This window comes from Parasteatoda tepidariorum, chromosome X1, assembly GCF_043381705.1.
Source record: "Parasteatoda tepidariorum isolate YZ-2023 chromosome X1, CAS_Ptep_4.0, whole genome shotgun sequence".
NCBI classification, from domain to species: domain Eukaryota; kingdom Metazoa; phylum Arthropoda; class Arachnida; order Araneae; family Theridiidae; genus Parasteatoda; species Parasteatoda tepidariorum.
Window position 1 is genome coordinate 55,685,310 of NC_092214.1, and position 10,871 is coordinate 55,696,180.

General features: G+C 30.6%; 1 protein-coding gene across 4 annotated transcripts in view; it reads right to left on the reverse strand.

Annotated features, from left to right (window-relative positions):
• The window catches only part of LOC107436979 (major facilitator superfamily domain-containing protein 6-B), a 19,098-nt gene that overhangs the window by 3,115 nt on the left and 5,112 nt on the right, over positions 1-10,871 (reverse strand). For 2 of the 4 annotated variants that reach the window (XM_016048827.4, XM_016048826.3), the window contains exons 2-3: positions 4,707-4,823; positions 2,553-3,803 (exon numbers count right to left, since the gene is read on the reverse strand). In XM_016048827.4, coding sequence (XP_015904313.1) covers positions 2,553-3,803; positions 4,707-4,773 — 1,318 coding nt within the window. In that variant the 5' untranslated portion in view covers positions 4,774-4,823. Of the gene's footprint in view, positions 1-2,552; positions 3,804-4,706; positions 4,824-9,989; positions 10,227-10,871 lie in introns of those variants that run through there. The other 2 variants (XM_043042145.2, XM_016048828.3) reach the window with 2 other exon arrangements.

Genomic DNA, 10,871 nt, shown 5'->3' on the forward strand with positions numbered 1-10,871 from the left:
TATATATATACCAAAGCGTGTAACCAGTACTTAAGTTCATTCCCACAGTCTTATAATTCTAATTTTATATTAAGAAGGTGAGATAATTTCTAAATGGATCAGCTATTTTTCTAAACTAACACGAAATTGCATTACATGGAGAGGAAAGCCATGAAAATTGCTGTTGCAGTGGTGTACTAATAGACTTATATGTGCCCCCTGCAAGATTTATAAATGCGCCCTATCCTAGACTAAGCACAATTTTTAAAAAAATTACAATATCGAATAGAAACACTGTGCAAGCTCCTTTTAATAAAAAGCATTTTATTTTAATTTATACTAATTGATATATTTTGATTTAAATTATTTTAATAATTATTTATAAGGAATTAATAATTGCGATGGGAAAGCGGAATTTAGAGTGCACTATCTTTTAGAATGAAACTCTGCGTGCCAAGCATTTATACATGTTGACGGTAATTATGATAGATGATTTTAATATAAAAATCAGTGCTTCAGACAAAATTGTTTTTATAAGTCAATTTAGTAATATATCTGCATGAAATAAAACTCGTTTAAATAATTATAATTTTTTTATGATCTTAATTCTTTTTATTCTATTTATTTATCAGTCAATTTAGTTAAAATTCATTAAATTAAAGTTAAATTAATTAGTTGAAATTCTTTCAAAACTGAGGAATACCAAACTGAAAATTTTCAAAATAAAAATGTTCACTTTTTTTTAAAATCGAAAATAGATGCATCTAAAAAAACAAAGATTTGAAAAATATGATGGTTTTTTTATAACGTCATTGTACGAGCAAAAGTCTATTTTAAAATAAATTAACTGTAATATTCTTGAATGAAAGTAAAAAATAAAAAAATAGATAAATATTTTATTGAGCAAGATGAATGCAAATTAAATATTTTAATTAAAGAAATTGTATGAGGTCAAAAATAATTTAAAATAAAATAAAAACGCATTATACCTCAAAGTATGATTCAGCATTCAAATGGGATTCAATTCAGTATATTTTTAACTTTACTAAATTTATATTTAGTGAAATATAATAGATTTTATAATTGTTAAATACTAAAACGGTATTTTCAGCAACTTTTTAAGCTGCAAAAAATTAGAGACAAAGTTCAAGAACAGTAAAGAGTCTAAATACCCCCTTTCGCATTTCGCATTTTGTAGCAATATTGTATTAAAAATATCAAGTTCTTTTTCATTTAAAAAAAAAAAAAAAGATTCAAAAATAACATGGACTAATGATTAAGTCAGCACAGAAAAGCACGTCAAATATGATAATTAAAATGCCTTATTCGAAAATAGCAAGTCGTTATAATACCGGATTAAAAATGCCAGGATTATTGAAAACCTGCATAAAAAATTAACAATATCTGTTGAAAAAACGATATAAAAATCTCTTAGATTTGCGATGAAATCGGCTTAAACAAAGCACACATTTAGATACACGATTCGAGTGTTCAGTTAATAGTCCGGACGTTATGACATCTTTCTTATTTCACCCCACTGCGCAATTTATGTTCATTGCGTCGGACTACTAAATTGGTTACTACATTTATCATAAGGTGTTGTGGATACACGGCTTTTCCTCATTTCACGTCTGAGACGTTCGTCATGACTGTCTCAGTGAAAGATTGCGCTTTGCTTGTAAAGCTTTTTACAGGAGCAATGACTGTGCACCAGTAGCTCCGCAAAAGTTCCGGACACTCAAGAGTATGAAAAAAGGCGTTGGTCAGATAACTGTCGTGGGTTTGAAGAAAGTGATTCAAAAAATTCAAAAAGACAGGTTCTGATGTGCATTTTGGTAGAAGGCGGAAAATAATTTTTTCAATTGATTCGAAGTCAGTGAAGAAATGGCCACAGCAGTGCGGAATGAGTCGAGTGATGTTGTGCAACTGTGTAAAGCACGAGAAATTGACTGAACATTGTACATATATGTGAGCAGAGTGCATGTAATTCTTCGCAATAGTCTACATTGCTATCCAAACAAAATTACTTACGTGCAGGAATTGATTCTTGCTGACACCACCAGCAAGATATTAACTTGCTTTAAAATTTCTAGCTCGCATGGGAGAAGACCATGAATGGCGATGGAATATTTTGTGGGCAACAAACAGAAGCCAATTTACATTTGAAAGAATATGCTGACACAGAATTGCTGAATATCGGCAACAGAAAATCCACTCTCAAATCAACTAGTACTGTAGTTATTCTGTAAAGGTCCACTGTGTCATTTTTATCGGTGGTTCTTTTTCAGAGCTTTTTGAAACTTATATTTTATTTATAATCACCCTGTACATAACTCTTACTCTCTGTTATAACATAACTAAATGCAAAGAGTAATATGAATTTATGCATTAGAGTTATGATAACTCTAATGCATAAATTCATATTACTCTTTACATTTGTCCTTTCATAGTTGATGAAGCATCAAGGATTGAAAGAAATAGTCTTCATACATAATCTCTTATACATGAGAAGGGGCAGGGTAACAGTGCTGCACTATTGGCGACAACTGTGAATATTTTAAAATTTTACTTACCCAATCCTTCAAAGGCTCCACTTGCTATTCCTTGGACTGTTGCTTCTGTGCCTTCTGGTGCTATTGATTTGGCATAAGATGTCATGGAAGAATAAAAACTTCCAAATGCTGGTCCTTGCAAAAGTTCAATTGGAAGTCCCAAGTAAGGATTTTTTATAAAGGAGTAAAGTATAAACCTTGCAGCATTTGCTACAAATGATACAGTAAAAGTATTTAAATGTCCAACTTTGGAAATGAACCAACCAGCAAAGAAGAAAAACGGCAATTCTCCTAAAAAGCACTGAGTTAAAGAAATACACCCTAATAATAGCTGGTCAGCATTCAATAGCCTCAAATACCAAAATATATATGATCTGGACAAGCCAATGAATACGCCGACAAAATAAACTTCAGCGATAAATATAAAAATTTTTGGTTTAATAATTAATCGAGATACATCATGGAAAATATTTTTCGTCACTTTTATTTCTTTTATATCAAACCGTTTAATGACAATTACATCAATTAAATAGAGAACTACTAGCATATAAAATCCTGGAGAAAAATTATATTTTGAATTTTTTGAAGAGAATAATTGATTTAAAAGCCCACTCAGAAGGGCAAATGTTCCCCAACCTATAGTACCCCATAAGCGTTGTTTTCCATATAAAAAGGGCTTTGATTCCAAAAGAGAAAAACAGGCTGCATCGGATAGCGAAGTTATGGAACCATACGAAATATATAGTAAAGCTGTAAAAATGCTCCACATAATTATTTGCAAATTATTTTCTAAAAAAGAAGTATTCGATTTTAAAACGCCTGAACAATCCCCTGCAGTTAAATTAGAAGTACTAATTGCACAGTCTTTAAGAAGATAACAGTTCGATAAATTAGTGAATTCATTATACTTAGTTAAAACGACTTCGTTGTTTGAACACTGAAAATAACAATTTTCTGTACAACTTGACTTCTCGCACAGACTTAAATTGCTAGCGTAAGTTCTGTTTTCAAAACAAAGAAAATCTGAATTCAAGCTTTTGACATTAGTTGGTTGTGGAATTGCATTTAAGCCCATTGTTGTTACCATAGCAGAAAATAAAAGGATTGCAACACAGATTTTGAGGTTTTGAAAGTAATCCACGCAGCTTCCAATCAAAGGACGAGAAAAAAACGTCACACAGCTTAAGATGGCAAACACGTATCCTACAACAACGGCTTGAATTTCTAAGTTCATTGCATAAACAGCAAGAAATGGCATCACCCCCGCCATACCTAAAATGAAAGAGGTTCAACATTAAATTCTAACATTAATAGTGCTCAGCACACTCATAATTACAACTGTACTTTAAAAATACCAAAATCAGTCTAGAAGTTTCAAGCATTTTGACTTAACAGACCGAGCAATTTTTCTTCCAACTCGTCTTCATCTGACCTTCCCGATCATTCGCTTTAGTGTGGAGTCATCGGTCATTTACTGAGTATATAAAATGCTTTGTAATCACGTAACGCATATTTTTAGCATCATCCCTTAGCGTATATTTTAAGATTTCTTGCTAAAATTGAAAAAAAAAATACAAACCTTAAGATCACAAATTAATAGTACTGCATCAATTCGTCACGAGCAGTTCGTAGTGGCAAAAATTCGCCTTCCACAATTTGTCGCAGGGACAATTTGTCGCTAGCATAATTCGTATCAGCTACAATTTGTCGTAAGCACAATTTTTTGCACTTTCGATGAAATACATATATTTACGGGGAAAAAATAATTCGAAAAAGTTTGTAATTTGCTTATTGTTGGTTACAAGGGGACGGAGTGACAATTCGTAGTGAGCACAATTCGTCGCAGTTTAACTTCGTCGTAAGACACTAGAAAACTAGAATCCACTTATTTTAATTGTTTGTAAATGCAAAAAATTTATCAATAAAGGTTGGAAACTTGGAAAGTTTCATAAGTGAAAGAGAAAATGGGGAAAAAATTTCTTTAATGATGGTTCAAGATTTTAGATTACCTAACGAAAACACACAAAAAAAAAAACTCCTAAAGAATAAGATTTTATTAAATAAATTAAAAGGTAAATATAGTTTAATGCAAAACAAAGATACATTTTTCTAAAAATAATAATTTGTAAAATTAGATGAAAGACCAATAATGAAAAGTAAAAGTGAAAGTCTCACCTGCGTTGATAACGAAATAATGAAATTTTACAGGAAGTAATTTCTGATTAATTTGGCAGTTTTTCATGACTTCAGATTTCACAGATCAGACAAATCTCGGAGAGGTATATTTCAGTACTTTAAAATAAAACGAGCAGCAATAAATTATTTTAATAATTGACTATGGATAAATAAACTAATCATTAAAACTTAATTATTAAATACAGGGTAATTATAAAATAACTTAAAACAGAATTACAAAATTTTCAAATGGCAACACTTTTTTCAAAACCAAAATGAGATCCTCGCTGTAAAAAAAACTTAAAATACAATTGTAACGATATTTATAGCATAGAAAAAAGCAGTGCTTGGTAGAGATGAATAAAAAAGAATGTTATAAATTTTCAACGTATTCAGTTCGTTCAACTTAACGCGTTTTTATTTAAATGGAAAAGTAGAAGAAAATACATATATTTTTTTGCTGCATTTTGCTCAATTCATTTATGTCTAACGTCCTCATTAATCGTATTAAATATATTCAGAGGAGCGGCGAACTTATATTTTTAGGAGGGGGGGAAATTCCCATTTTGCAGAAAGAAATTTCTAATTTAACTGAATCATTAATAATTAAAAAAAAACAACATGAATAAAGCACAAATGAAAGTGCATAAATTGACATACGATAGTTTCAATTCGATGAACAAGAACCTTTCTTAGTGTCATAACGTCAAAATGTCAGCGCCGTAACATCATTTTTGACGTCATGACACTGAGGAAGTTTTTTGTTTATAGAACTGAAACTAGTATCACAGGGGTAGCGTGGGGGGGGGGCAAGGAGGGTCAATATTTAGCAAAAATGCAAATTTTTCTTGAATTGATTGCATAACTAAAAAAAATTTTTATTTGCTGAACAAAAATTAAGATTATTACATCCACTAATCCATTTTTTCTATTCAAATCTTCTCCCACTTATTATTGTTATTATATTTTATTACTTAGTTTGGATTCATCAAAGATAAAAGATCACTTTTAAAAAGTGAAAGAGATTTTAAATTATTGACTTAATAATCGTCTGCTTCAGGAAGCTTTTTAGGTATTTTCGCTTTATGTATTAACTCGTGGGTGCTGGTATTTAAGACTAGTAAGGAAAAAAAAGTCCCTTTAAAAATGTGCCCTTATCCATTAAAAAAAGTTGCATTTCTCTTAAGGAAAGTGAAGTATTTTTATTTTATGATTACAGAAAAATTATTTACTATTGTAATAACTACATTATTTTCTAGCAATAAAACATAATTTTATTTTACAAATTTATAGCTTTTTTTAACTAGTCATTTTTACAGGTATACTTGCTAATTTTATCTGGATAAAAAATTAGTTAATAGATATTCTGAGTTCAGAAGTTGAATCAAAACAAAACAGAGCATAAATAATAATAATAATTGCGGAATGAATAACCCTGCAGATGTAAGGGAAGAAATAAATTCCTTCCTTCAAATTAAATATATATCGCCATGAAAAAATAATTTATTTATATTAAATTCTTTAAAAGTTAATGCTTTTATGAGAGAAACTTAATACAATACATACTCATACAATCATTTATACTCAAGGGAGAAATAAAAGGGTATAATAAACTATGAATATTTATAATTCAATCTAAACTGTCACTAATCTAGCCAAATATTTGAATTAAAATAAGGAATAGCGTGCAAAATTTCTCTGTGTTCCTAGTAATTTCAATTTCGACTTTTTTTTGTGATAAGGGTTTTGTTTATTCGACATTTGTTTAATTCAGTTGTTTATATTTCGCCTTTTAAAGTTCATATTTATTAATGTAGTGTATACCTTAAGTATGAAAGTATAAAATTAAAATTACATTTGGGAAATACTGTTATGAGCACGGCTTGAAAATTAAAGTGCCCGACGTGCTCGTGACATGAATTTTTTACCCTAATACCCGGCCAAGCAAGTAAATATTCAGCGATGTCGTAAAATACCAATTAATCTCCCCTCAAATTTTGAAGAAATCCTTGGAAGCTGCGAATCAATGGCACAGAAGGAAATTAAAAAATGAAATCGATTATGTTTCATAAGATCTAAATATTATTGAATTTAATTATCTAAATATGAATTCATTAAACAAAGTTTTAAATTTTTTTATTTCTCTAGTAAAGCTTAGTTTTATTTTTAAAGAAAGTTTATAGTTATTTAATTCAAATGCACACATTCAGTGCCTTCTGTTAAAGTATTTGACAATTTTTTAAATAATTTGATTTGTATGCGCATAAATATCAGTTGTCATAACTGTCTAAAAATCAGAGTAAATAATTGCCTTCTTTTTTATATTTATTTCTAAATAAATACTTTCGTATTAAAATGCCTTTCTTGTTGATTCAGAATATTTTATATTTGAATTATCAATTGTTTTATATTTGAAATTACAACGAAATATGACTTCGGAAATCGTATTAAAGAAGGATTCACTTTATTTTTTCAGAAAAAATTTATTCTTTCCTATTTCAAGGGAATTGAGAAGAAATTGTGCTTTTTTGTCATGATATTAAAAGTTTGCAAAATGCTCTCGAGGGGGTAAATTCTTGGTACAATTTAGTAATTTTAATGCAAATACAATTTTATACATTTTGGTTTCAGTGAAAATAATTGTGTTCACCTATTGACTATAGTTTCAGTTGTTACTTTCATTTAAGTTATAAGATATTTTTAGTAGTTTTTTCTGCCAACTTTGCAGTAAGAAATATTTTTGTTCTAAAAGTTCAATAAATATACATTTAGAATATTTTCATTTGATTTTGTAAATATTTTTTTAAGGGATGTCAGTTCTCTCGAGTGAGTATTATAAATGTGATAATATAATTAGTATATTACCTTAATTAAAAAGAAAAAATAGATTAATTAATTATAATATTTTCTGATTCATTTCGTAATTCATAATAAAATTTTAATAAGAAATGGAAAATTTTCAAACTTTATTTTGTGTTTTAAGTTTTTTTTATATATAAATTAATCATTTTGAAATAAAAATGTCATGGAAATCAAGCGACGACCTATTAATATCAGCTTTTTTTAAAAAAATATAGAAGATTTTAAAAACAAATTCTTCCCCCCCCCCCNGGCCCCCCCCCCCCCAAAAAAAAGAGAATTTTTTTTCCCCGTCAGGCTAGTCTTATGTAGTTTGTCAATTAATGCTCTTTCATGCATTATTCCTTTTTTTCTGTTTTTTGTCTACATAGTACAAAGTATTACCCTTTTTTTCACTGGATTAATAAATAGGTAATTCATTAGTTTTCATGAAAAATAATTTTGTTGCAAATAATTTCACAATATGTTAATTTTTCCACCATTATATATTATCGATTTTACTACTTTATGCTTAATTATTCCAATCAATGAGTTGCAATTAGTCAATAGGTAAAACATTGAAGTATTGTGAAGAACTGGGTTCGATTCCCAACGGCGGTCTGAAGCTAACCCACTTCAGATCGGCGAGTACCAGTTTGTCTTGGAAGTAAAGGATGCGTGTGCGCAATGCTCACCATATTGACACAATTAGCAATTGCTACATTATAAAGCTTTACCCTTCAAGAGCAATGAGCTGTTGAGAAAATGCTTTACTTTTATTTTAGTCTATGAAAGAATAAAAATAAAATGAATCATTTGATAAATAAATATTAAAAGAAAGAAAATAATTTGCAGCTAACATAAAGGTATAATTTTTTACTATCCGACGAATCGAATAGAAAATAATTTAGTAATCGGTAAATCTGAATAGTCGGATCGAATATTGGATAGATATAAAATAGGTATTCTGATAATCGTATTTTAAAATGACAATATAGTTTAAGTGGTTAAAAATTTTGAAAAAAATTAACTATAAATTTAAAATTTGCTGAATTAATTTATGGATTGAATTTAAAAAATGGATGATTATAAAGTAATAGGTACAGATTTAGAAAACGTGACTTTATGCCTAATTTTTCCAGTTAATAAATAAAATAAAATCAGTATATAAACGGGGGAAATACAAATTATTACTTTAAAATTACTATTGATAATTCGCAGATTGAATAAATCTGTGTCTTTTTTTCTCATAGCATGGAAGGGATTTTGAAAAAGCCTCCCACCAATTTAATAGATACATAATTTTTATTGGCTATCTTGTGAAATTAAAATAAAGCATTAAGAACTGATTTCTATTGGTTCTTAATTTTTTCTTTTAATTTCACAAGAGGTTTCGCTTCACGCTAGCTAAACTCCGAAAATTCTGACTTAGTTCCTCTCGTGCAACTTCACACTCTTTTCCTCAAGATTTGTTCAGTACCCCAAATTTCAAGCCTTGATATTTTTTTATAGTTTATTTTAATTACATTAAAGGCTAAACCATTTTCTATTTAATTCTCTCTAATCCTAGAAGCTTTACAATAAATTGCTCCAAATAAATTAGAAATTTAAACAAAGTAAGCGACGCATAATTGCAAAAGATGCTTTTGTGTTTTCTAAGGGAAATGTGACAAAACGAGTTTTCGTTAATATGCCGAATGGCCAAGCATATTTTACCGAATAGTGAAAATGTTTGGGAAGTCACGGCGACTTCCCATTCCGGCGCCCCTGAAAACGTCACTCCAACTATGCCGCTTAAATAACGGCAGTTTTTTTACTGTGTCATTTTAAAAATCGTAACCGCAACCGTGTGAGTTCAATAATCTGTTTGCTCAATTTAGTCTTAACTCTCTTTTCTTGATGAGGTCTTTTCTGAACTCCTAATGGAGGATTCAGCTCGTTCACTTTCAGTCCACTGCAGACGCAGTGGCAAAGCCAAATTCTTTCTATAAAATTCTACCGAGGGTGTGCGGTATTGGTCCTCGTTAAACTGTTCTACCGTAAAGTGCTCGACTTCGCGCGCAGGTCGTCGGGCTACCGAAGCGGGGGTGCCATCCCCTCCGCAGAGGATCAAAATTGTGATGGCATGTCTTCGGATCATCCTCCGGGATGTTTCCCAGACCGTCGCCAATAGCCCATTGTGCAGCTCTAGTGCGACGTAAATTAACAACAACAACAACAACTATAAAATTCTAATATTCTTTTTAATTTTTTATACCCTAAGCCTTCTTCATCACTGGAATGAAAATTCAATTTTAGGCAACGATGAAGCAAATAAAGAACACTTTCACCAACGAGGTGCAGTAACTGTGTCTTCAGTAAGCAGCAGCAGCTGGATTCCCCATTAGGCCTTCAGTAAGGGGATGTTTTTAAAAGCGCGAGTCAAATGAAAGTAAGAAAACTCACCCAGCGTATTCATGGTTCGGTCCATCATTTGCTACTCATGCTCATAACATACAGGTATCTTTACGAAAGTGGCACATAGGAGGAGAATAAAAGTTTTTTAATGCTGCCATAAGTTAGATTGAACACGGTTGCGTGACAAAATGGGCGCTCCAAAAGATGAAAAGCTTGGGGTGGTCAGATCAATCAAGAATAAATGACCTGGAAAATTGACATCCTACAGTATGACTGTGACCGTTCCCACGTCGTTGATGTGGTTTAAAAAAAAAAAAAAACGGACAAGATTTACGTTATAGCATCCCCCATACAGCCTATACCTGTCACTTAGCGACTTCCACATTTTCGGTCAAGAGAAGAAACAGCTTAAAGGAACCAGATTCGTGTTGGACGATGACGTGAAGGAATCAGTTATAGATATTTTGAATCAGCAACCCAAGGAGTTTTATAAAAAGGGAATCACGTGACTTATTACCGTTAGTGAGACAAATGTCTAAATGCTAATGGAGACAACTTTAGAAAAAAAAAATTATATTTATCATAGATTTGCAGTGGCTATCACTTTCATTTGACTCACACTCGTAGTTCACTTCCAGCTTTTTATCGAACGAATATAATGTATCGAAATGTAAATTTATCATTTAAGAAAAAAATTACAATTATGTGAGAAACGTTTGATTGGCGATCGAAATGGGCTGCAGGTGGCGTAGAGCAGAACTCTTTTCCTATGGCAACTTCACATGCTTTCCCCATTAGCGTGTGGAAAGTCATAGAGGAAGGAAGTACGTTAGTTTCTCTCTTGATTTTCATATAGATTAAAATCTTTTAACTTGAAAAACTATATGGAACTGAAAACTACATTAAACATAGTTCTAAAGAAAAGTATCA